Source organism: Peromyscus maniculatus, chromosome 16 (genome assembly GCF_049852395.1).
Source record: "Peromyscus maniculatus bairdii isolate BWxNUB_F1_BW_parent chromosome 16, HU_Pman_BW_mat_3.1, whole genome shotgun sequence".
In the NCBI taxonomy this organism is placed as follows: Eukaryota; Metazoa; Chordata; class Mammalia; order Rodentia; family Cricetidae; genus Peromyscus; species Peromyscus maniculatus.
Window position 1 is genome coordinate 52,280,111 of NC_134867.1, and position 25,458 is coordinate 52,305,568.

Consider the following 25,458-nt stretch of genomic DNA (forward strand, 5'->3'; position numbering starts at 1 on the left):
TTCTTTTGATCCAGTTTGTAATGTCTGACCAATTTCCTCATTAACGGGTGAAATAAGATAAGAGACAATGCTTATTTTATATTTCCATGGCATTGTGACCCTACCTTTTTGAAGAACTGTCCGAATCAGCCAGTATCAATGTATTATTTCCTATAATACGAATTCACAGCTGAAAGATTAAGGTAGCCTTGGAAGTCGAGATTTTAGGGAGGGTGGGATGGGGGTCCGTTTGCTAGTCAAACCTTTGTTGCTTTTGAGACATGGCTCCTGTGCTAGGTGCGTGCAGGTGAGAAGACCTAGGCTCTGTTCTCAGCTGATATCAGGAGGAGAGAGGGGTCAACAGGTATTATCTGTCAGGAGGACCAATGTGGCCCCTGCCCTGACTATGGTGAGCCAGAGCGATAAACAGAAGACATCAGTCCCATTTGGTCAGTGCTCCCAGACAGATGAATGCGGGCTTTGGTGAATGTTCACAATTAGAAACAGTTGGCTCAACCCAAAATCTCAAAGAAAGCTGCTTGGAAGAAATGCAGCCTGCATGCATTCTCAAGGCAGGCCCAGTGGCTATGCAGGGAAAAAAGCAGAGAGGACCATGGTGGAGAGAGCTACACATGCAGGACTTGAGCATGTGGAGCAGCTTTCTGGTCTCCCATGCATATTCCAACATATTCTTACTGCGTGGTGTTTAAACATAACCTACTTATATTTCCGTAAGCTCCTGGGGGCAAAAACTTCATTTTCATCTCTTTCTATTTGTCTTCAGAATCCCTGGGACACAGCAGGTTTTCAGGGTGTTTATTGGACTTGAGTGAGTTCAAGTTACATGGATTCTGGGTAAAAAGCAGTGGGCACTGATGATGGCCACACAGGCTCAGGAGGAGGACCAATGTGAATGGGACAATAAAAGCCTGATTGCGCTTTCTTGTGTTGTTTTTGAATGGCTGCTGTTGTCTGTGCTCTGGGGCTTATGAAAGTCTCCTTTGTTTCCTCGTAGAGTGAAGAGTTCCACATTTATACCCAGTATTGCACCAACTACCCAAGGTATGGCTTAGAAAGGGGCAGAGTTCTGCTCCGTTTTGTTTTTGTTTCGGGTCGTTAGATGCCGTATCGGGCACTGTATGCCTGGCACTGTGCTGAAGACCGTGGCAAATGCGAAAATGTTGAGAACAGACTCTGGGGATCTCAGATACTGTTTGACACCTTTAGGACTGGGAGGATCCATGGAGCTGGAGCAGGGAAAATTCATGAAAGACATTGGATAAGACCAAAAACATCACTGCACAGCTCCAAAGGAAAATTGACATTTCCGCGTTGTTGCATAGGGCTATCTACTTCTCTGTTCGCCTTTTTTAAAATGTGTGCCACATTTTGAAGATGCATTTGTGTAACCAAGCTAGGAAGAAAACATGTTCTGGTTTTGCTTGGTAAGCTTTATGAGTTTCCCAAGTTTTATAAAGTTCAGAAAGGACAGGTCATGAGCAGTCGGCATGACTCCCAGACTCCCAGGGATGTTGGCTCCATTTTGATTGTATCTAAGATTGGTGTTGGGACGGCAGTACCCGGAGCATCCCGGACAAGGTACTGATCACTGAATAGTGGCCAAAAGACAAGGCTACAACTCTAGGCATTTCCTGTCTCTCCACAAGACATTTATTGGATATTTGACCCCTGAGCAGTATTGAAACAAATGCTAAATTAAACATGTAGAGTAATGTAGAGATTCTGGGGGAATAAAGGAATCCAGGACACCCACCCCAGTTCCAGAAACCCAGTAAAGTTTCATAAAATGTAAATCCATCACCACCCCTTCCTTCTTCCCATTTTGTGGATGACCCTTCTGAGGGACCCATGGCAAATGCACTCCACAGGGTCTTGTCTAATGGACAGCCCAATGAGGATGTCAGCCAAGTTGCTCCAGCCTCAGGCCACCCACCACCATATCTTCATAAAGTTCTGGAGCTTTGTGTGAAGAGATGATCAGCCGGCTCTTGCAGCCCAGCCAGAAAGAGAGCTGCAGTGACTTGCACACTCTTGGTCAATTTTGCCAGAAGTGGTCCACAAAGATACAATATACAGTAGAATCCTTGTGGCTGCCAAGGGAAGGAAGGACATATACCCCTAACCTGTAACCCAGGAGTTGCCTAAAAGGCTAGGGTGTAATAAGAGGTCTGAAGTTCATAATTACTTTTAACAACCACTTCCCATTATAAAATTTTAGTCTCCTGTAAATAGTGTTAAAGATGTGACACCATGGTTATTCATTTGGATGGACAGCTGTGCTTTTCCCAGATTTCTCTTTAAAACAAACACCCCACATGCATATGCAAGCATTTGTCATGATCCTTTTATATAGACACACCCATAGTTTGCAGGGTTACACTTAAGCATTTTTTCTGATACAGTATGGACTATAGGATGCATCAACTAAATCTCATGGTCCGTAAGCCAAAAACACCATGCAGCAGAGGAACCATGGAGCCAGTCCACAGAAGTTCTTCCCACGCAAAGGGGAAGCTGTTCAAACTGATAAATCAGCAAGGTACTATGTCTGATGGTCAGAAGAACTGGCTTGAGATGGTCTGTCTCTGTGCATTTCACTGTGAACATACCATCCAAAGACATTATAGAAACTTTCCAAATCAAAAATACAGAAAGTTTGTCCAACTCACTGAAACAATATGCTTTGCCATCATGAGTTGTTTGGGGATCCTAGGAAAGCAAACTGGTGTGCAAAAAGGATTTTAAGAACCTATTATTTATGCTATTATTTAAGAACAATGTTATTCACTATTCCCTGGTTAGTGGAGATCTGCAGGAACCAGGACCCAACATTTCTGCCTTCAAGCAGCTTGTATGCTTTGGAGGGGCAGAACCCAACTGCATATACCACTGAAATTGTTTAATAGGGGCAATTAAATACCTAAATGGGAATGAATATGGTATGGACTCAGTAACATGCAGCAGAAACTAAAGACACAGAAATAACAAGAAATCGCCCCAGTGGAGATTGTTAAGGACAATCTCCTGGAGACTGTGTGTTTTGATCATGAGTCTGCCTTTAAAGAAATCCGTGTTAACAGAGTGATGTTCTCAATGAAGAAGGCATGTCCAGTTCTTGCCCAATGTGTGGCTTTCATATCTACAAAGAAATATTTCCTTGCCTGTCTCCAGGCAGTTTGCTCTGAGACTTGAGATGCCCTGGTCCCTGTCTTAGCAAGTGCAGAGTGCCAAGATTCTTCTCCCCACTTGAGACCCAGGCTGATGATTCTAAATGTGACAGGCACACCTTGGCAAGTGACTTCTTCTTTCATGCCAATCACACCCTGGTGATTTCACTATGAAGAGGCACAGGTCCCTCCCTCCTTCCCTGAGGGACAGGCACAGAGGAGGTCATGCCATTGTCCTCAGATGCCTGCCCTATTCCTGAGATTTCCGGGAACCTCAAGTGTCATGTGCCTCATTTGTAGCAGATTCTGATCTTGAGCAAGAGATTGGGCCATCAGTCACCCACCAGGCTACTGAGCAACTGCACCTAGTTCCAAAAGACTTCAGAGAAATACCCAGGTCATACAATGAAGAGTTTACAAATCAGGACTCAAGGGAGAAATAAATCCATTTTAACTGATATTTCTTAAAGCAAATAGCACAAAAGGACTCTAACAGCTTAATTACAAGACTTTCACTTCATGTCTTTCCAAGGAGTCTTAATTTGCTGTTTGGCTCCATCTGTTTGTCTCAATTAATCCTGAAAACATTGCAGTGACTTGGGGAAGAAAAGAATAGAATGGTTCCCGCCTGCATCAAAGTTATACCACATCGGGATTTTAATTTGCACGTGTGTGTGATAGCTGATCTTATTAACTGGCTTGATGTGGAAGGGATAAGCATCATTACACATTCTTGCTTTAAGATGTGTTGGAGCTACGCATGACTTTGGGAACTGCAGAAGGGACTCTTGCCCCCTTTTCTAATACCCTGCAGTGAAACTACCAAAAATTGCCAGTAGAGAAGATTTGCCAGTAGAGGGGCAGCCATTCAGAGTTTCTCTGGGAAAGGTCAACTCTTGGGAAGTGGTAGAGCGGGCACATTTCTCCAACCGTCTGAGGGGTGACCACTGTCCTGATAGGAAACCAAGTCTGTGATAAAAAATAAAAGGAACTGTTAAATGTCTTAAACCAGGCAAGCTGTGCCTGATAACCTGGCCTGTGGGAACTGAATCCAGATGCGCACCATGAGCACTGTACAAAGACATCTGGATGAGGCAGGTAAAGGGGCTAAAGTCCAATACAAACGTCTCTTGTCAAGCTGGAGTGAGGCTGTCAAAGCCCAAACCCATGGTTCTGTGCCACTGGGTTCAGTTCCCTTTTCTAATTCAATCCATCCAAAGGCACACCTTTTCCTGACTTGCTCCAAGGCATTCTAGCCAGGAGCTAGCTCCATGGCTACTCTGCCTGTTTTAGGATCTTTCCACCAAGACTGGCATTGAAACCTCAAACACCCACGTAAGACATGGCATCATCGTGATGAAAAGCATGTGCTTCTCCTGCAGGTCTGTGGCCGTGCTAACCGAGTGTATGAGGAACAAGATACTGGCCAAGTTCTTCCGAGAGCGCCAGGAAACTCTGAAACACTCACTGCCCCTAGGGTCCTATCTCTTAAAACCAGTCCAGCGGATTCTCAAATATCATCTCCTTCTACATGTAAGTCTCAGCCTGTGCTAGAACTCTTGCCAGGGGATGGGGGATTGGGGTGTGTATATTAAATTGGGGAGGGGTGGGAATGCCAGAAAATGTTGTGCTCATATGGAAACACTTTCTACACTCATGCTTTACAACCGCTTTGAGGAATTAGAGATACTTGTATGCTAGGGCTGCAGCCCCATCGACCACAGCCAAGCTGAAAGATTAATTTGAACTTGGATAGTGACAGGGCTGAGGAATGCCTTGTGCTGGACAGGGTCAGTTACAGGCAGGGAGCTAGCATCTAAATGAAAAGCAGATTCACTTTCCTGTTTTGCTTTATTTCCATGAGCCCCAATTCAGTAGGCAGTTGGGAGGGAAAACTGTCATAGATTGGCCCTCATATGGAAGAAAAGAGAAAGTCCTAGAAAGGGGGTAGACAGAGGGGCAGCCCCATGAAGGATCTCTGAGTGGGGCTCAGCCTCAGCTCTGGCTATCGACCCTTTCTAGTGGTTTCTACTTGTGTAATAGTCAAGAAGGCTTTCGAAATAAGATGGATGTAGATCTCAGATTCACCTCTCAGATCCTCTAAGGAAGTGTAGTTAATGGAGAAAGTTCTATTGCAGATCATTTGCATTCTACTAGTTGGATTTACTTAGCTTTGCAGTGGGAGGGGAAACAGAATAGTAGGGCTGAGGAACAGAACCCCGAGGCAAGTCTGTCTGCCTCCAGATCCTCTCAAGTGCTACATTCGCTGTGGCTCATAGCCATTCGATAAAAATGAGATAGTGTTTATAATTTGTTATTCTGTATACTAGATTAAGAATCGTTTCCTAAAGGTATTTTAGAGGTAGAGGCAGGAGGATCAAGACCTTGGTATCATCCTCAGCTAGACAGAGGGTTTGAGGCCTGCCTGTGCTACATAAGACCCTCCTTTAACCAATCAAATAACAAATAAGTAGAAATTTTAATCCAGAGCTCTGTCTTGTCAGCACTCCTGATATCTCTCCCACCCAGGTACTAATCAGGCCCAACCCTGTCTCGGTTCCAAGATCAGACAAGATCAGACGTGTTCAGGGTGGCGTGACCGTTGACCATATGTGGTGTTTCTTTTGAAATGATTCTAGGTTTCTAACTTGGGCAATCATGTCTGGTTTGCAGAGTTCACATAGGTAGAATTTTACCAAAAATGTCTTCGTCTACTTGCGTAAGTAGCTTATACTTGGAGAATCATCTGCTATCTTATGAAGCCACCTAGAAATAATCCCTTAATTTTTGAGTTAATCCTAGTGACCTTCAAGATTTAGTAGGATGCCGGGTAGTGGTTGTGCACGCCTTTAATCCCAGCACTCTGGGAGGCAGAGGCAGGTGGATCTCTGTGAGTGAGGCCAGCCTGGTCTACAGAGCAAGATCCAGGCCAGGCACTAAAACTACACAGAGAAACCCTGTCTCGAAAAACAAAAAACAAAAACCAAAAGGAAGCTTTAGTGGGATAAGTTTGCTAAGTCAGTGTTCAGACAAAACACTGTTTTTGAAAAAAAAACAACAACACCTCTCGCAGGATATATCTCTGCTAAACTGTGTCACTATGACATATAAGACATTAGTCCTCTAGAGAATCAGGTAGCCATCAATCAAGAAAAATCCAAGATCTTTGTTCCTCTGAGTAATCAAGATCCTTACAAAAACTTAATTGATATTTGTAAATGGCTATTAATGAAGGAAAAAAAGAAGAATGGTAACTGAGTGTATCCCAAATTACCTTGTTGTTGCCTTTTGAGGTATATATATATTCATATATATATTCATATATATTCATATATATATACATATATATATGAAGCCATTTGCTTCATTGACTACATGGGAAGAAAGAACTAATAACAGATTTTTTTTTAAAGGAAATAGAAAACCACCTTGACAAGGACACAGAAGGCTATGATGTGGTGCTTGATGCTATAGACACGATGCAGAGAGTGGCCTGGCACATCAATGACATGAAACGGAAGCATGAGCACGCTGTTCGCTTGCAGGTGAGCCGGGGCACGGTTCCCAGCGAGGGCTCCGACACATCATCGCTGTTTTCCGAGTCACGTGCTCAGGCTGCGGGATTAGTGCCCCTCATTGACAATCCTCACCGCAGTTCTCCCTGAAGACGGGTCAGGACACGGATAATACCGACCCTTGATGACAGTGGCTACGTAGGACAAAATTTATCACTTTTAAACTAATAATTTTGTTATAGCTCCTTTGATGACCCTGGTTAAATATGAGTCTCCCAAGGCTTTTTCTGATATCATTTCAAATCAATTACAACTCTTGCTAAAAGCAAATTCTCTCTGAACTATTTAAGGACATGGAATGCCCCTCTTCCTCTCTGACTGGTTTATACAACGCCATTGACATACGTGTTAGGGTGGTCACAGGGCAGGTGACTCGATGAGGGGACTAGAGACTGGAGCAGTTCCTTTGCATTTCACGTGAGACACGAATCTCAAGAACATTTCGTTTTTTCCAACTTTAACATGTGACGACAGGTTTGCTAAGGTCCATCTGTTGTATGACAGACCACAAGATACAACAAAGCCTACATTAAGAGTTTATTAAGGGAGTGTGAAGAGAGGGAGAAGTTCGTGGAGGCGACCTCTGAAAGGGAAGTGACAGCGAGAAAGTAAGGGGCCGACAGAGTCTGCTTTTGAAAGGAGCTCCGTGCATGCATACAGGCTGCTTACACAGCCACGCAGCATATGTGCATAGATTATGCATGGCCGTATTATGAACCCTGAATTCTTAGCGCCTCCCACCACCACTCCCTGCAGGAACTTTTGGTTATGTTCTAGACTCTTCAAAAAATGAGCCACTTAAAAACAAGGTCCTGGGAAGAGGGCTAGGTGGCTAAGAGCACTTGATGCTCTTGCGGGGAATCCAGTTTCAGTTCCCAGTACCCACACAGATAGAGGCTCACAATTCTCACAATGGTCCGTAATTCCAGTTCCAGGGGATCTGACACACTCTCATGGCTCCATGAGCACCAGACTCACACGGGATGTACATCCAGCTATGTCCATTTCCTTTCTGGATAAATGAACTTGAAGTTGGGAAAGCCCTGAGAAAAATGTCTGTGGTTTTACCCAGGCTTCAGTTTTGAGTTACTTATGTACGGTATGGAACTCAGTTTCTAGAACATTCTCAAGTTAAACCTTGAAGGGTTTTAATTCAAAGAGAAGAAAATGAGACAAGTTAGAGGAGGGTGCCATCTGTAACGGCAGCACGCTGCTGACGACCCTGTGAAGTTTTGGAAAGGTGTAGCTGCCGATGCCAGCCATGACACTGGATCATTAAAGAATGGCAATGAGCAGTTGGCAATTCAGCGACTGACGATTTGATTCGTTTCAGGAAACCCTCGACTGACAGCCTTGCCCCCATAAACACTGGCTTCTGTCGGTCACCACCCTTGAGGTTCAGTGACCCGTCACTGAGTCTGCGATGCGTTGCAGTGTGCCTGGTGTCTAATTAGAGGTGAAATTCCCTTTGCTTAGGAGATCCAGAGCTTGCTAACCAACTGGAAGGGGCCAGACCTCACCAGCTACGGGGAGCTGGTGCTTGAGGGGACCTTCCGCATCCAGAGGGCCAAGAATGAGAGGACACTCTTCCTCCTGGACAAGCTGCTTCTCATCACAAAGAAGAGAGATGACACGTTTACCTACAAAGCTCACATCCTGGTGGGTCCTCACGGGGCGGCATGCAGGGCCGGGGGTGAGGTAGGGGGGTGGCTGGTGGCGTGCCCAAGTGTGCCTCACCCACCGTGCTCCCCGCTGCAGTGTGGCAACCTCATGCTTGTGGAGGTGATTCCAAAGGAGCCGCTCAGCTTCAGCGTCTTCCACTACAAGAACCCCAAGCTGCAGCACACAGTTCAGGTAAACAGAGCGGTCCACTCCCAGGTCCCCGCATCGCAGAGGTGCCCAGAGCCCGGCCACCATCTCTGTGTGGCCTCACCTCTCACTGTTTAAATCTCCTCCCGTAGGCCAAATCCCAGCAAGACAAACGGCTCTGGGTCCTGCACCTGAAGAGGCTCATTCTGGAGAACCATGCCGCAAAGATCCCAGCTAAGGTAAGAGAGCGAGGTCAGTCAGCACACGGTCACGCTTGCTTGCGGAAAAGGTCCAGGCCCTAGCAAGGAGTCTGACGGGAAGCAAGGCCAAGCTTTTTCAAAGTGGAGCCTTTAATCCCAGCAGTCAGGAATCTGAGGCAGGAGGATGGCCAAGCAAAACCCTGTCCACAAAAAAAGGCATTTCAGAGGTTGTACATTGACATATATAAACACAGAGGAGGCAATGGCACCCACTACAGATTTACACATCTTTGGCTATGGAGGCAATGTTGCTAACTACTCTTCCCCACCCCCTACCCCCCTCCACCCCTCCCAGAGGATAAAAGGGGGGAAAATATAAGTGAAAGACTATAAAGAAGCTAATAGAAAATATGGGACCTCCTCTGAGGAGGCCTGGGAGCCTCAGGAGGCCCTGTTGGGTCCTGTGGGAACAGCAGGAAACCAAGCCCAGTTTGGCAGGAAAGGAATTTACCAGGCGAGAGCAAGCTGCCCGCCTAACCCAGATCTGTGTGCTGGACGTGGGGAAACAATTGTGCTGAAAGCCAGGTGGCCTGGGGCAGAAGGACAAAGTGTTCAGCTCCAGCCAGTGAGGGGGAGGAAGGAAAAGGGCCTCCTGCTTTCGTGAAGGATGAGGAATGTGCTTGTGAAGCTGGGGAAGAGGGAGGGGAATGGAGGCCAAGACAACAGAGTAAACAAAACGGGAGTGACACCCTGCTCCCCAAACACAGCTGGCGTTGGGACCAGAGCGCCAGGAGATAGGGCAGAGGTGAGGCTGGGGAAGGGGAAGGCAGCCAAGTCGCCTAAGGAGCAGATGCAAGACAGAGCCGCCGCGGCAAAGGGAACAGATGTCACCCTCCGAGACAGCGCTTGAGTCAGAAGGCGCAGGAAGGGCTTGGGGTTGGGAGTGAACCAGAGGACACCCAACCGGTTGGATGGGAGCAGAGGAGCGTCTGGCCGGGTGAACGGAGGTGGAAATTCAGGTTCTGGCAGTCCAGGATTAGGAGAAGCCCTGATTGAAGCCCCATAGCTTGGCAGGATGGCCCACAAGGATGTATAAAGGAAGCAGGGACTCCTGGGAATCCCAGCGTGTCATCTGCTGGGGGAGGGGTCCTTGGAAAGCTACCAAAGGGAGCACACCGGGAGGAGGGGACCTGATGAGGAGGGGGTAACGGGGATAAAGAAAAGCAGCTTTGAGGGGTCCAAACAGATGCAGAATGTGGATTTGAGAATGTTTGCACTGAGTTGAAAAGAAAGGAGAAACAGGTTGGGTGGAGACATTTTTTTCCCCCACTAATTTCGAAAAAGTGTAAGTTAGAGAGCCACTCAGTCACAACGAGGCTTGCTATCTGGGTGGAAAACATGGTGTAGGTTAGTGAGCTGTCTGGGAAGACTAGGACTCAGCAAGGGTGAGGAAGGGCCGTTTGTCATGGGAGGTGGAAAGGATGGAGCCTGGGAAAGAGTTGAAAACCTGTTCCCTGAGCTAGAGTGAAGAATGAAGAGAAATGGGAGGGGAATTAGGAAACCCGGAAGGGCAGGAGACGCTGGTGTGGGTGATGATGTCATCCCGCGACGGGGTAGGTGCTCAAAAGTGGAGAGGGTCAGACTCACTGCTAAAGAAAATGGTCTAGTTACTCAGAGTGACTCGGCTCCTTTCGGAAAGGCACCAATGACCCACCTGAGGCTGCCACGTGGATCCGTGTGACGGTGTCGTGACAAATTGCTCAGCAACATAGAAACTGCTGGAAGGGACTATGGCACTTATGAGTTCCTCTCCAGGGGTGGCGGAGCTGGGGCGCGAAAGGTTCCTACAATAAGGAGAAGGGCCCATGTTCATGAACTTGAAGCTCTAGTGACTATGATTCCTGGCTGAGCGGAGGAGAGACTTCCGGTCTGTGGTCAGCTGGTTCATCGGGAAACATGGAATCTGTAGTTGAAGAAAGTTCATGGTACCGTACCTGGGAGGCCGGGCCATCCTGGTGTGTTCAGGTTCTAGGAGGGGCTTACTGCCCTGTTGCTACTGTGGAGTAGAGGAAATGGTTATTAGAAATAAAGCAGCAAAGCCTAAGATGAAGGGGTGAGTAGCCATCTGTAAGGATGATGGCATGTCCGTGATGGGACCAAGAGAAGAGAAACTGAACAGAAAATAGAATCAGTTGTAAGAGTGGTGGTGGTGGGTGGAAAAAATCAGAAGGAGTTCTAGGAAAGAAGAAATTTGCCTTTGGTTGGTTGGTTGGTTGGTTGGTTGGTTGGTTGATTGAGACAGAGTCTTATTATGTAGCCCAGGCTAACCTTGAACACTTCCAACCATGCGCCCCACCCCACCTCTACCCCCGCCCTGACCTCCAGACTCCTGATTGCTGGGATCACAGGTGTACCCAGTATGCCCACAATATGTACACAGCTTGCCCTCTACATGTTCTGAAAAGATGTTCAGCCTGGTCTCTAGGAGCTGTGCCAGCAGTGGCTTTATGTTCAGGAAATGAACATGCAGGGGTATATGCTTAGACTGAGGTGCGAGTTTGATTTCGTCAGGTGTCGCGAGATACAAGGGAACTCGTGCAGAACAGTGATTGCCTTCTCTCATGATTACTCAGAGGCAATGCCCTTCGGAGAGATGGCACCATGTCTTTGCTATGCCCCACCTACAGTTTACAAGAATCCTGGGAAAATCAGATTGCTTAATAAGATTCTGAAAGGCAATTATAGTCACTTACCAAATGAGACAGCTTACATGCCTGTCCTCTTCCTTCCGTTCTGTGTATTCCTGGTGGCTTTTCCCTTGGTGCCTAAAACAATTGATACAGGCACAATACAATTACTCTTTTCACCCAAGCTATTAGTCCATTTAGGATCAAAAATGGATTTTAATTTACAACTTATTGAACACATATACATTGTGATAGGTACACTGTATTCTTACTTCACACTCAGTAAAATGTCTTAGAGATGGATGGGTCATGTTCTTCCCATGTTAGAGAATAAAATCAGAGGTTCAGAAGCAGGAAGCAAATTGTCCAAGTTTTACAACTAGTGCATGGCCAAATTCAGATTCCAACGCAAATCAAAATTTGGCTCCAAAGAACCTCTAAACCATATTTTCCCCAACTAGAAACGAAAACAAACATGTTTAGTATACTTTATCCACTATAATGTTAAAAATAACTCCTTGCCCTGTTTAAGTAGGGTTATTAAATGAAGGTGGCTTTTTTTTTTAGATCTTTCATCAAGACTATTCAATTGTTTTCTTAAAGCTTTCAAAATATATTTATTTCTGTGAAATCAAACAAATATATAATGGGACACTTTAAACAGCAAGACGTGTATAACCGGGTCTTCTAATGTCAACACAGCTGTTGATGAATCACTGAATTCTGCCAGCCTCCACCCAGACTGCTAAGCTCCCGGATGGGCTTCAGCTGACACCTAGTGGACAACGTGGGAAGAATTCTTTCCTGAAATGATTTACAAGACTGAAGGGGATTTTATGCCTTCTTAAGGATTAACATTGTTAAGGGAATTTCTTGGAACTGGTCACGTCATGCCCCATTTATACGTATAGTTTATAAACTGAGCCAAATTAATTGAGCATAAAGATGGCGTAAATGCTTTTTCATTTTAAATATTAATATGGAACGAGAAAGCCACTTTCCAGAGATTAAGCTACCGTTTGTGTTTGAAATTCATTCCAACTAGTAACCTCAAGTTCCAAATATGACATAGAAATACAACTGAATTAAATAGGCAACTGTTTTTTTTTTCTCAAAGTTAAGGTAACTCAATGGTTTTTCCTGTCTGTGCCTCCATCTTTATTTTTTAATTACATGTGATTACCACTCAGCCCAAATAGTTTTGCATGATATCATAGATCGCAGCAAATTAGAAACAAAGTCATTTTAGTTATTATAGCATAGTGTATGTAGATTAAATTATATTACCCTGAGGGAAAATGTAAACACTATTGAAAAGCAAGAAATGTCACCTCAACTGATTCCGCGCCCCCTTGAGTCAGTTGGCAAAATGGTGGGTTAAGACAGTTCCGCTTACCTATTTCTAAGTCTCTGAACATTGGCCACATACAGTAACAGCAAACCCCAAAGTATTCTGGGTAGAACTTCTAAGTGTGTGGAGAGCAGAAGCCTCAAGGCATCAGGTTCCATTGCCCAGAAGGGCAGAGACAGGTACCATGCCTGTGCCTGTCAATTGATCCTAACAGCACTCAGAAGGGTAGATTCTGCTATTCCACCTTACAGTTGAGCTGGGTGGTGACGTCACATGCCTTTAATCCCAGCACTTGGGAGGCAGAGCCAGGTGGATCTCTGTGAGTTCGAGGCCAGCCTGATCTACAGAGCAAGATCCAGGACAGGCACCACAAAAACTACACAGAGAAACCCTGTCTCAAAAAAAAAAAAAAAAAAAAAAATCCCACCTTACAGTTGAGAAAGCTCCAGAGAGGTGAGGGTCGTTCCCTTCAGGTCGCTCTGGAATGTGAGAGCAACTGAACAGCAGCTATACTTAGTATGCATGCGGTCGGTTTTTTTTACTCACCTGAATGATACAATATAAAACGATCGACCTGTTGGATATGGTAAGGAACCTAGAGCTGATTTAAAGTTTACAGGAACACGCGCACAGGCTCTGTATAAAGGCGTGTCTCTACATCAAGGCCGTGGATGCTGCAGTCTGGATCTTGCTTCATTTCCGTTGCCGTGATACCCTGACGGAAGAAGCAGTTTGGGGAGGAAAGGTTCCTTTCAGCTCACACACAGTTCAGGTTACACATTACCATCATTCCAGGAACACCGAGGCAGGAGCTGGAAGCCACTTCTCAGGTCACACCCACAGTCAAGAGCAGAGAGAAATGAATACAGGCCAGCTACTGAACTCACTGTCTCTATTCTTACATAATTCAGGACACAGCCTCAGGGATGTGACCATATCAACTGGCCTCTCCATACCAATTAACAAAATCAAGAAAATAATCCACCACCACCCCAGATGTGCCCACAAGCCAATTTGATCTAGGCTAGCATTTCTCAACCTGTGGGTCACGATCCCTTTGGGGGTCACCTAAGACCATCGGGAAACACAGATATTTACATTACAATTTATAACAGTAGCAAACTTATAGTTATGAATTAGCAATAAATTTTATGGTTGGGGGCCACCACAACATGGGGAACTATATTAAAGGGTCGCAGCATTTGGGAGGTTGAGGATCACTGCTCTAGACAGTCTGTCATTGTGACTCTCTTCCCAAGTGAGTCTAAATTGTGTCAAGTTGACAGTGAACACTAATCAGCCAGTCTCCGCTGCAATGTGCCAAGTGAACTGTGGGAGCCCACAAAGGTTTCCCAATGAGATCTGAGCTTGCTTTACCCAGCAGGGCTGCACTAGGGGATGGCTTGACCACATGCAAGGTCACCAGGTGTCTGAGATGGTCTGCACTTGGCTGTGCTGGGGGGAGGTCTTTTGCTCCACCCACTGGCATTCCTTTAAAAAGCCTTTAGCAGAGACAGAAGGGGCCGGTGGGTTTGGACCCAGGCCCTCCCGAGGCTGTCCTGTGTTTCTGTCTCTCTCTCCTCTATACCTCTATCTACATATTTTTCATTTCTCCCTGCTCAAGAGTACCCGGGGGGCATAAGAGGGAGCTGGTCTCCCCCAGTGAACAGCATCTGCTAATCCCCATGAGAATAGTCTTTGAGTCCCCTGAACTATGTATTAAGGCCTAAAAGAAATTGTTTTTTAATATTTTTGTTTTCTAAAATCCATTTATTCAGATGTGATAAGATTTCTGTCAGACTTGGTAGTTTAAAGAAGAAATTGGAGAAAAAAAATTCAATTATATCTACTTTTTTTTTCTCTCTTTCAGGCCAAGCAAGCAATACTTGAAATGGATGCCATCCGTAAGTTTTGTGTTCCCTTAGCATTCTTTGAGGAGACGGTGATGGCTGTTTGTGTGTCTCAAAGCTTGTGAAATGTCAGTTGTGGGAAACCAGCCCCTGTTCACCCCATCTTAGCAGCTGGGGCGGACGTGATCATCCCTTCCTAAGATGTGGGTTTGCTTCTACCTTGATTCCCCTGGTTTACCTGTGATGCACTCAATGGCTAGCAATACTTCTGGTTTCTGCAGGTCCTAAAACTGTCAGATGTGCCTCCATGGAGGACTGACTCTTCCTCTCCCCCGCAATTAAAATACACACAGACACACAGACACACACACACACACACACACACACACACACACACACACTACAATGCAATTACTCACCCATTAAAAAAAAAAAAAAGGCCCCTTCTGATTATCTACAAGAACCTTTATCACTTGAGAATTACTGGTGTTTCTGATGTAGCACAAAATTCAAAAAAGTACAGCCACCCTCCTCTTTGCAGACCATCCAGGCTTCTGGTACAGTCCTGAGGGACAGATGAGGACGCCATGTGGCTCCAAAGAAGGTTCTGCACCGCATCGGCAGAGGCGGAAATCTGGTAAGCAGGAAGTTGCCGTTGAAGGGGAACTGGAATGCCGAGAGGGCCAGGAAGTGGGTACTTTGCTGACTGACAGGCATTTTCTGGGTTGTTAGTTTAATACATCTAAGGCTACCAAAAGGAAAGACGAGAAAGGAAAAAAAAACACCTCTCTAGCCTTTCTTTAAAACACTTCCCTACTTCTCTCTCCCAGTAAATATAAAATATGTCAACCAGCCAGGTATGATGGCACATGCCTTTTGTCCCAGCCAGAGGCAGGAAGATCTCAGTGAGTTGGAGGCCAGCCTGATCTACATAGTAAGTTCTAGGCCAGGCAGAACTCCACAGTGAGACCCCGTCTTAAATAAACAAATAAAATGTATCAACCAATGACTTGCGCTTTATACAGCACCTCACCATTGGCAAGTACTCCCTTAAGCCCTACTTGTGGTTGGTGGTAAAAAGTATACCATGTGAATGATACACCCGAGAGTATTCAAGCCTCACATTTTGATATGTGTTTGCTTAGTGTTCTCTGAGCTCTCAAAGCTTGGTTTTATATGAAGGAGTGTTTACGAAGTCCACTTCACCCTTTACTATCAGCAAGGAATGCCGGGATAAACAGCACTTACTGTTTCTGTGAGGGAGACAGAAAAAAAGGAATGAATAAATAAATACCTTTGATAAATCTTTGGCATCTGTGGATGGAAAAGAGAGTGAAAAGACAAAGAGATTCCCGGAAGGAGAGAGATTTCACGGAGTCGAAGACTGATGATACCCTTGATGGCATGTGAGGCTGAGGCAGAGAGCTGGAATCATCCGGGCAGAGCCCTAGGCCTTGAGCCAACAGGCCGCAGGACAAGCAGCGACTGACTGTCAGCAGCTCAGCCTGGCTGGAGTGAGGGATGGAGCTGAGGTGGAGGAGACAAGGCACATGGAGAGAGATGAGGATAGAGGGGTGCAGATAGAAGCCTGATGATGAAGGCTTAGCATGCCGTGCACACCTGTGAATATGCCGAGGCAAAGGAGGCTTTTTCAACTGTGAGGATATATGCCTTTTACAGAAGCTGGCTTCGGGTGCAGAACCAAGTAGGCAAGGAGTCTCTGCACCCCACCCCCCACAGCAGCCATACTTGTCTAGGGGAGAAATGAGGAAGGCCTGCATGTAGACTGGTGACTTGGGTCAGGCTTAGGGATGCAGACGGGTGACTTGAGTCAGCTCACTCAAAGCTTTCTAGACTGGTGGATGGAAGCAAGATAGGCTGAGAATGGCCTCGTGGTCACTAGCTTTCGAGAGAAAAGTCATCGATGAGCTGGTAGCAAATACAGGTGAAAGGTCAAGAGGAAGCGGGGAGCTCAGATTGAGAGATCCGAAGCACGGGTAAGGGTGCGCAGCCTGGAATATGAAATCGCAAGTTGCCAGCTGATAGGCTGCAGCGGAAGCTGCAGAGGTTGTTCCACTGCTTGGTGGGTTGGCAGAGTGGCACCTGCCCTTCTGTTCCGTGACTCCCGACCCTTTAGTTTATCCTACCACGTCAGCAGAGTGAATTGCTTGCACCTGAGTATCTCTGAGCTCTGAGAATTTGAGTAAATTGGACGGAGCCTTTCTAGAGTCCGGGGATGTTACATAGTTGATAGAGTGCTAGCCTGACATGTACAAAGCCTTGGGTTCTTTCTCCAGCTCCACATAATGGGGGCTCATGCCTGTGATCTTTGTGTTGGTAATCTCTGCACTCAGGAAGTGGAGGCAGGAAGATCGGGAGTTCAAGGTCATCCTTAGCTACATAGCGGAGGCCTGCCTAAGATGCATGAAAGCCTGTCTAAAATTTAAAAAAAAAAAAAAAAAAGAATTTCTAAAGCTCTTAAAAATGTCAATAAGCTACTAATTTATTTATGAGGGCAAATATTGATTTGCAAATAATGCTGGCTTTGTTCTCCCCTCAGAGCCTTCCTCGCGGTCACACAAAGTGTTGAAGACCAGTGGTGAGTCTGAAAATAGAGTTGCATTTTTCATTCTTTGTCAAAGCATATAGAAGAAGATTATGTGTGAGGTGCATTGTAGATTCACGGGCTTGATAGCCGGATTGCAGGAAGATGAAGTATCCTGTTGCAAAACAGCCAACTGGTGCAAGTTATTTGCAACATGTCTGACAGATGTAAAATTAACATATATCATAGAGAGAAATTGTTATCAGCAAAAAGGAAAAGGACCCCTAAACATGTAATAACATATATAATATATATGCTATATGTCTATACATATATATGTCCCAGGTTCCCAGAAGAAACAAAGTGCCAATACAATTTAAAGTTTAAAAAGTCATTTGTCTCAGTAATTAGAAAAACTATTCACTTAAATGAGAGAAACGGAGGGAAGGAAGCTTTGAATTTGATGGAAAGACATTGTAAAACTCTTGGTGGAAGAGTAAATTTTTACAACTTTTCTGAGCAAAATTTAGTAATTCCCATTTAAGTTCAAAGTGGTCATTTGTCCTTGACCCAACAATTTGATCTCTCGGCCCATATAGATGTGTCAACAAGTATGACTAGAACTCTGTATTCGTCCCAAGTAGAGCTAGGCTTTCGTATGGTAGGGGACTGTATTTTCAAAGGTCAACTCTCATTCCATGTGCTCAGAGAACCTGGTACAACTCCCGTGTTCCCCCTGGTGTAACATACTAACTTGCAGAAACAACCACAATTTCTGAATAGACCACCCATGCACTATGGAAAGGTCATTCTCAGCTCCATAGCAAGTTCAAGGCCAGCCTGTGGTACATGAGAGCCTGACTAAAAACAAGAAGAAGGAATATTCCTAGAACTCTTAAGATGTCAATAAGTGAGTGGTTCTATAAGGAAACAAACTTGATTTGGGTTTTGCAGCATTTTAATAGCACGATATAAAATGCCCGTCTAAAGTCAGTCTCTATCTACTAACACATGCCTATAGATTTAGCAGAAAATACTCTGATGTGTATTGCATCTTTATTTAAGAATGAACAGAGCAACTTATATTGCAATAAGGTGGGAGAGAGTGGGTATGGAACCCACACAAAATGAACACCAAACTGAACTGTACCTCTAGGGAAAGAGATTGGTGGAAAGAGAAGTACTCTATAAGCTTACCTAACTAAACACTTGTATGATGAAATGTGTATTATCAGGGTATCTATAAGATACCTACATAAATCCCTCTCCATGACAGGGCCAAGGAGATCTTCTGGATAAAGATTTCAACTTCATTTAAAGCCCCAAAATGTCTAAACACCAACAAAGACATTCTCAGGTCTTCAGGGGACTCGCATGTCCTATGACACAGGCATTCTTTTTCATATTTTTATTAGGAAGTTTTGAAGACAATTACCATGAACTCTTGCTCTCAGGGACACAGAAGATGGCTCTGGGCCTTAATATAAAGTGGTTCTGCTGTGGTAGAGGATGTAGAACAGATAAGTGAGGGACATTTTTGAAAACTGGATCCAAGAGATATGAAGCTCTTGAGTGTCTATTATTAGCAATATGTGTACAAGCCATATAAAAGTATGAATGCTTACCTATATATGAGATACATTCTCAAACTTAAAGCATTTTTAAAATTTTTTTTTTGTTTTTCAGAAACTGCACATGATATCCAGAAGGTAAGCATGGCCACATTTCTTCAGAAGGGTTTGCTGTGGGTACCTTTCACCTCGGTGTCCTTTCTCATTGGTCTCATCCCCAGCCCAAAGTGTCACCATTTACTTGACATTTTGACGTTCTTAGTCACTTTGCATTTTTAGCTAATTAGTCTTGATTTAAGGGAAAACTAATTCTTTTCAACTCGCTCCCTCCCCATTTCGTCTCTCACAGTTCAGGCAGTTCTAACCATCCCTGTGGCCCACATCTCACCTCAGAAGCTGTAACCACCTTTAGACAGTAACCTTCACTTACAGCTAGTGCGGTCAGTCTCACACTGCCCTGTACCTCTTTCATGGTAAAGCCAGCGCCTGACCTCCTGGGTAGAACGCCCTTCCCAAAGCCCTGGCTGTCAATCACAAGGATGAGGTGCCCCTTTGAAGACTATGGTCCTAAGGTGGGTGCAGTAGCACACCCAAGTCTTTGCTACTAGGGGAAACTGAGGCAAGAGGAATAAATGAATCCAGGAGTTGAAGATCAGCCTGGGCAACATAGTGAAACCCCTCTCAAAAGAAAAAAAAAATCACAACTAATATAACGTAATCCTTCTGCTGGTGCAGCAGGTATGATGTGTGATTCAGTGAAACTTTGCTATATCAAGTTGTATCTAAGGAGGACGTGTGTTCCTGGCACAAACCATTAGGAGATGGTGAATGGTGGCTAGTAGAGCTATGCCTGTCACCTAACGTGCCTGAGGTCCTGGGTTAAAGTCTCACCACTGAAGAAAAAGGAGACTGCTTTGTCCTATTGGAAGTTGTGTGCCCAGATTTATTCCCTGGAAAGGAGAGCTGTTATAGCCTGACCTGAGTGACTTCACCAATATGGCCACTGATGAGTTTTCGTCATTGACAATTCCTAGAGTGTTTATCATAGTTTCTCATGTAAGGGTTAAATATCTTACCCTCCTTATTCATAAGCATGTGGCTCTGATCGTCTCTTCCCCAAATCCCATTTACACCATGGTTTAGCAGAGAGACGAAGTGACCTTGCTGATAAAGGCTGTATCCTCATTTCAAAACCCTAGCACTTGGAAGGCAGAGGCAGGAGGATCTAAGTGAGGGCTACACAGTGAGACCCTGTCTTATTTTCCGATGTCTAAAAACCAGCTTCGACTTGGGAGGTGATTTCAGCATCTCTAGAACACACTCATGTTTTTTCAGATACTATTTGCTTTCATCTGAAACTTTATAACTTTACTGGTTCTTCATTGTGAAACTTATTTTCTGATCTTTGCCTAAATTGGGTGGCCGAATTAGGTCAGGTACCTTGACCTTTAGTGCAGCTGTGATAGAATCGGGGAGCCCAGCCCCTCTCAGTAAGTACCTAAGTCAATGCTGGAGTTAAAGCTTTTCCAGCCTGGGAAACCTTACACCAATCCTCAACCAAGTCCACCCAGGAACGTCCACTTCAGAACTACACAGCTTTATGAAGACAAAAGCCATACAAGGAAAATAAACAAACAAGCTACCAGTGTGCTGTTTCACTAGCAAAATTCTGTCTCCTGACAATAGTGTGCTGAGTGTGAGAAGAGGCTCCTGATAAGACTAGAAATTATGAAAGACTCTCAGGAGTAAGACATTGAAATGAAGGCTCCCTGAAGTCTTGCATATGAGCAGCTATTAAGGCATGGGCCCCAATGCATGCTCATTTATCCAATGGATTTCTACCACACTCGCTGTATTTCGCTTCTGTTCTGTTTGGGAGCAAAGATTGTGGAGTCAGTTTGGTTTGACCTCTACCTTTACCACTAACGAGAAAAGGAAGTTACTGACTATTCCGGAGCCTGGGTTTCCTCAGTATAATCCTGATATATCCATACCTAGTTCATAGACTGAACATGAAAACTAATTTTACAGAGTATATCTGCAAATTGCTTAAGCCCATTTTTTAAATAAATATCCCTGCCCTTTCTGCCTCCTTTTCAAAAATCTAAAGTGCCCCTCAACTCAACTGAAAGCCAACAGTGTCTGGTGGTCATTTTCTTTAGCGATGTGGCCGTCTAGCTACATGGGTGAGATACCCCCAGTGGTCAGTAATTCATCTTCCCTGTGGTGCAATAATTCAGTGGCTATGTGTCTGTCTCCTTCAGATTTCTAGAGAAGAAGGCTCCTCCCAGCTGACTTCCGCCACGCCTTCTCCTGCCCAGAGGAACAGCCAGCCAAGCAACACTGCCCTCATCAGTCTCCTCCGTGGGGGCGGGGGCATCAGAAGCCTCTGGACGGATCACCACGTCAGGCAGTCCTTGTTTCCCAGCCGCCGGTCTCCACAGGAGAACGAAGACGATGACGACGACTACCAGATGTTCGTCCCGTCCTTTTCCTCCTCCTCGGATCTCAATTCCACCAGGTTGTGTGAAGAGAACACTTCGAGTCGCCCTTGCAGCTGGCACCTGGGACTGATCGAGCCCGCAGAGCTCTCCACTTCCGGTCACAGGATAGTCCGGCGGGCCAGCAGCGCTGGCGAAAGCAACACGTGCCCTCCCGAAGTAAGAATCAGGGACAGTGATGGCTCCCAGTATTGTCCCAGGAGAGAACTGCAGAATGGCCCTCAACCAGGAGGCCAGGGAGGGATGACTCCCTTTGGGTCATCTGTGGAGTTGACCATTGATGACATCGACCACGTCTATGATAACATAAGTTTCGAAGACTTGAAGTTAATGGTTGCTAAGCGGGATGAAGCTGAATTCTCTCTCCCCAAATCACCTAGAGACTCTGTTCGCCCCAAGAGCACGCCAGAGTTAGCCTTCTCAAAGAGGCAGGCTAGCCTCAGTACAAGCTCTCTCTACCCAAAGAAAGAGGCAGCTCCCAGTGGTCAAGAGGCATCTAACCAAAGCATACATGAACTCCAGGTAGTAGAAGAAAACATCTATGACACCATAGGGCTTCCAGACCCACCATCACTGGACTTCAAATGCAGCACCCTTAAGCAGCCCAAGAGGAGCACCTTCCTGGGTCTGGAAGCTGATTTTGCATGCTGTGACAGCTTGAGACCCTTTGTCTCCCAGGACAGCCTCCAGTTCAGTGAGGACGATGTGTCTTACCATCAGGGACCCTCGGACACTGATTATTTGAGTTTGTTGTATGACTCCCCCCGCTGTAACCTGCCTATTGCAGATAAGGCCCTGTCAGACAAATTGTCCGAAGAAGTAGATGAAATCTGGAACGACCTGGAAAATTACATCAAGAAAAATGAAGACAAAGCGAGAGACCGCCTCCTCGCAGCGTTTCCTGTGAGCAAGGATGATGTGCCGGAGAGGCTGTATGTGGACAATACCCGCGAGCTGAGCAGAGATACGGGACATGCCACATCTATGCTGTCCCTTCCTGGGAGCCAGACTTTTCTCACACCTGGGAAAAGCCGGGATTCCAGAGCCAGCAGGGTCAACTGCTCCCGCGAAGATGACCTGATTTCTACAGAAGGCTCCTTCGTGAGTCTTAACCCACTCTCTCTGGCCAGGGAAGTGCCTCCTGTGGACAGTCCCTATGACCTGGCCAACTACAACCTGCCCCAAGCAGACCCAGAAAGCCCTGACCTTGGGATGGAGGCCACAGATAAGACCAAGAGCAGGGTCTTTATGATGGCAAGGCAGTATAGTCAAAAGATTAAGAAGGCAAATCAGCTTTTGAAAGTGAGAAGCCCAGAGTTAGAGCAGCCACCATCCAGTCAACATAAGCCCACTCACAAAGACCTGGTGGCCATCTTGGAAGAGAAGAGGCAAGGAGGGCCTGCCATTGGTATGTTCTGTGCTTGCTCTCTTCTTCCCTCTAGACAGTCAGGTGTGGGAACAGGCTTCCCAATTCTAGCTGTCCTTAGAGCGGACACACCTGTGAGAACAGCCATTCAAGTCTCGTATCACACAGGCCACCAAGCCGCTGCCGGCCCTTCCCCCTTTACTTCAGTTGAATCACATAAACTAGAGCATGATGGGGCCTCAGGGTTTGGTGCACATGTAATATTACTATGGAGTTCGTACTTGTAGGAAAAAGTTTCTCGAAGGGAGCCTGAAATGTGAACGAGGCTAACTGCTTTAACCTACGAGAGACACAGAAGCATTTCCCTATGAGTCTGCAATGTGTTGGGGAGCAGGTGCTCCTCAAAACCACTGAGGTTGGGAATCATCTAGAACAGGGCTGCTGGGTCATTTGTTGCAGAACCCCAACAAAAGTGCGCACCCCTAGCACAGAGGTGAGGGGCCGGCTCCATTGGTAAAGTGCTTGCCATACAACGTGAGACCCTGAGTTGAGCTCCCTGGCACCCATGTAAGAAGCCAGGTACAAGCATGACATGCCTGTCACCCAAGGCTGGGAAGGCAGAGACAAGGAGGGTAGGTCACTAGAGCTGGCTGGCCAGTCAACCTAGGCTCAGTGAGAGAGCCTGTCTCAGAAGACGAGGTGGTGAGCAGCTGAGGAAGACACTCAGCATTGGCCTCAGGCCTCCATGTACACAGGCATACAAAGCCACAAATATGTACATACAACAAAGAAGCGCCCACGTCCGCTGGCAAAGACGGGGAAAAAAATGAGTCTTTTTTAAAGATTTATTTTTTTATCTTCTGTGTATGGCTGCATATATGCCTGTGTATCATGTGCATGCAGTGCCGGAGGAAGCCAGCAGAGGGTGTTGGATTCACTGGAACTGGAGTTGCGGTTGTGAGCTGCCGTGTGGGTGTGGCAATCAAACCCAGGTCCTCTGGAAGAGCAGCCAGTGTTCTCAAGCACTGACCTATATCTCTAGCCCCCCACACACACTTTTATGCGTTTTTCTAAACCACAGTTCATTTGCGCCCACATATTTCAGCTATGACTTGGTGCCTTTAAACGGCAGCTAGCTACTGTGCGGTCAACACCTTCTCACTTGGTCTTGTCACTCCGTGCTTCCAAGAAGCTTAATTCTTCCATGGGACGTCTTTCGTGGGCATAACTGGGCTTTTAGACGTAATCTGGGCTAGGAGCAGGGGTACCAGAGCAAGTAGTTCCTGGTGTGACATTTTGAAAGACAGAACAAAACACTGATCCATGAGAAGCCTCGAGTTGTGAATAAATCATGCAGCTTGGTGAAAGAAAACGCAAGAGGGGTGTTCTCCTTAGGAGATCTTTTCATCCCTCCCCAGACACTAATTTCTGGGGTTGGGGATAGGAATCTGTCTTTGTTCTCTTTTGAGACAGGAACTCACGTAGCCCAGGCTGGCCTCAAACTCCCTGTGTCAGTGAACCTCTTGAACTTCTGATCTTCTTGCACCCCCCTCCTAAAAGCTGGGGTTACATGTAGGTGCCCCCACACATGGTTTTACATGACACTGGGATTGAACCCTGGCCTAGCCAAGCACTCTTCCAATTTAGCCACATCCGTCAGTCCCTGGAATCTGTATGTTTAAATCCACCATATTTTAAGAAATCCTACCCTTGTCACGGCCCTGTGACACAGCTTGAAATTCCAGGCCTTGGGATGTGGAAACAGGAGGATCTATGAGTTCTACCCAGTTCTAAGTCAGCCTGGGCTACATAGTGAGATCCTGTTAAGAAAGGAAAGCGAGGGAGAGAGGAAGGAAGGGAGAAGGGAAGGAAAGCGGGGGTGAGGGGGAAAGAGAGAGAGAGAGAGAGAGAGAGAGAGAGAGAGAGAGAGAGAGAGAGAGACCTATTTTCTGACAAAGAACTACCTCAGTATGAGAAGAAAGTCAGTTTTCCAATTAAAAGCAGAAACCAAGTCAGACGCAGTAGGGCACACCAATAATCCCAGCACCCAGAAGGCCAGGGCACAAAGATCTTAGTTTGGGTCCAGCCTGGGCTACATAGAAAAACCTTGTCTCAAAAACAAACGAACAAACAAAAAACCCCACAAATATGGAAGTTCAAACCAAATGGCATTAACAGACAGGGTCAGTCAATCAGCCTCAAGACAAGGCACATTGTGCACATCAATGCCACTCAGACACGCGGATGCCACGAGCCTCCTCCCTCTGCATTGACTTCTTTATGTCCATGGAAACTAGACAGTAGGAAGGAGCTATCTAAGTCCTAAATGAATTCAATCAATCCATGAGGGGAAAAAATACGCCATAATTTAAAGTATTATCAAAAGCTTTCATGTTCAGCATTTTCCTACCAGATAAGGAAGTGCAGGCCTGGACTTGGTTTCTGAAGGGTTTTACAGACTCGTTGAATTCTTCTTTATGATAAAAATTAAAGTAAAAATTGACTTCTGTGTGACTGTGAGAGAGACTAGAATGCATTTCTGTTCCTCCTGGCAATAGCATGCTTAAAGTCAGTTACATCTCTTTCCAATGCTCGTCTCGCCAAGCAGGTTGTTTTATAGTTTCAGAAAGTGACTAAAGTCAAACTCCAGGAGGATTTGTGGGTGGGGTAGCATGAGTGTCCTTGGGAGAAGTTGATTGTGGTAATTTTAGCCAATAGCCGAGGCCAGGCCATTGTTTCCCACATTTAGAGAAAATATAATACTAATATTTCTGATGATGATGAGGAGGAGGAGTTATTTATGCCAGCAGACTACAGTTTACCAGTAATAGCCAGG

At 45.7% G+C, this 25,458-nt stretch overlaps 1 protein-coding gene and 1 long non-coding RNA gene across 14 annotated transcripts in view; one reads left to right on the forward strand and one right to left on the reverse strand.

The window, feature by feature from the left end:
* The window catches only part of Plekhg1 (pleckstrin homology and RhoGEF domain containing G1), a 208,653-nt gene that overhangs the window by 177,552 nt on the left and 5,643 nt on the right, over positions 1-25,458 (forward strand). For all 13 annotated transcript variants that reach the window (XM_042262333.2, XM_042262335.2, XM_042262330.2 and 10 more), the window contains 11 exons: positions 995-1,041; positions 4,550-4,700; positions 6,581-6,712; positions 8,219-8,401; positions 8,501-8,596; positions 8,704-8,790; positions 14,660-14,693; positions 15,181-15,276; positions 17,200-17,238; positions 18,871-18,893; positions 21,020-22,664. In XM_042262333.2, coding sequence (XP_042118267.1) covers positions 995-1,041; positions 4,550-4,700; positions 6,581-6,712; positions 8,219-8,401; positions 8,501-8,596; positions 8,704-8,790; positions 14,660-14,693; positions 15,181-15,276; positions 17,200-17,238; positions 18,871-18,893; positions 21,020-22,664 — 2,533 coding nt within the window. The remainder of the gene's footprint in view (positions 1-994; positions 1,042-4,549; positions 4,701-6,580; positions 6,713-8,218; positions 8,402-8,500; positions 8,597-8,703; positions 8,791-14,659; positions 14,694-15,180; positions 15,277-17,199; positions 17,239-18,870; positions 18,894-21,019; positions 22,665-25,458) is intronic.
* On the reverse strand, positions 8,703-13,504 carry LOC121823236 (uncharacterized). The gene is made up of 4 exons (XR_006064642.2): positions 13,336-13,504; positions 11,505-11,576; positions 10,466-10,714; positions 8,703-8,951 (listed from the first exon to the last, which is right to left on the reverse strand). It is a non-coding gene; the product is annotated as an uncharacterized LOC121823236 (long non-coding RNA).